The 1090-nt window shown below is 37.8% G+C and overlaps 1 protein-coding gene across 1 annotated transcript; it reads left to right on the forward strand.

Moving 5' to 3' along the window:
- Nucleotides 1-659: 659 nt before the first annotated feature.
- On the forward strand, nt 660-1016 carry Tsp_13817 (hypothetical protein). Its single transcript, XM_003367339.1, has one exon. The coding sequence runs from the start codon at nt 660-662 to the stop codon at nt 1014-1016; it is 357 nt and encodes a 118-aa protein (XP_003367387.1).
- Nucleotides 1017-1090: the final 74 nt, after the last annotated feature.

Genomic DNA, 1090 nt, shown 5'->3' on the forward strand with positions numbered 1-1090 from the left:
TTATTCAAATGTGCCTTTCTTTGATTCTAGGCAAAATAAGATGTGTAACATGGGATAATTACCAGACTTATTCTGTATTCCCATGATAGTTCTTCGGCACAACATTTAGCAAATCTCTCAGTCTATTTCATATAGCACTACTATTGAGCGCATAATAGCCAAGTGCAGTCTCAAATGGACTCGAAATATAGTCGTTCATTTGAAATGCAATTAAAATTATAATTTGCATGCAAAAGATATCATGCGATTGAGAATTCAGTTTGGAATAAATGAAAAATCGCCATTGTTTTGTTCCTCGTCAGACTGTCATGTATTATAATACATGTGCATGATAAATCTTCTGGGTACTATATCCGTCCCCCCTCTTTCATAAATTACACGTATCAACGCCCCTGAATGAAGAAATATATAATGCAGTAATATATAATGATATAAATAATGCAGTAGAAAGATGCTCAGCTAGTGAACCTACGATTTTAAGCTATGCCACAGACACAAATAATCACGATGAGTTGACCACGTAGCGAGTTGACCACGTGGCAGAGTTGACCGCCGTGGTGAGTTGAACTAGATCCTCTTGTGACAAACTGTGGCGGCGGTATGCCCCTTGTGTATGAAAGCAGGGTATACAAATTAAAATATACCGGTAAACGGAGGAAATGTGGGGGGGGGGTGTTCAAAAGTATGTGCTGACCATATTGAATGTGTTCCTTGCCATTAACAATTTGTTTGAAGTGAATCGAAACCTATACTGGTATTTGCGACGGGTTTCAGCATTAGACTGCTGGCAGCCATGCGAACCTGGGGCATGGATGGTACTTTTAAGGTTGTACCACAATGGTATCAACAATGCCTTTGTGGCGGGTAAGCTGGTGCCAGCAGTCTACTGTTCATGTACGGGTAAAAATATTGGAACATACTGGTTTATTTTTCAAGCTTTATTGAACAAAGCGGCAGTTCTCAAAGTCAATCTTAATCCAGAAACAATAATTTGTGATTTTGAAATCGCTCGGTGATACCTCTTTATTCAATAAAATTTTGGAATAAATATTTTCATTATAATATTACGTCACTACTAATAAGTTACGTA

Source organism: Trichinella spiralis (assembly GCF_000181795.1).
Source record: "Trichinella spiralis strain ISS 195 chromosome Unknown Scfld4435, whole genome shotgun sequence".
Classification (NCBI taxonomy): domain Eukaryota; kingdom Metazoa; phylum Nematoda; class Enoplea; order Trichinellida; family Trichinellidae; genus Trichinella; species Trichinella spiralis.

Excerpts from the sequence above, each read along its gene's own strand:
- Tsp_13817 (XM_003367339.1), top strand. The coding sequence starts at position 660 with ATGTGGGGGGGGGGTGTTCAAAAGTATGTGCTGACCATATTGAATGTG.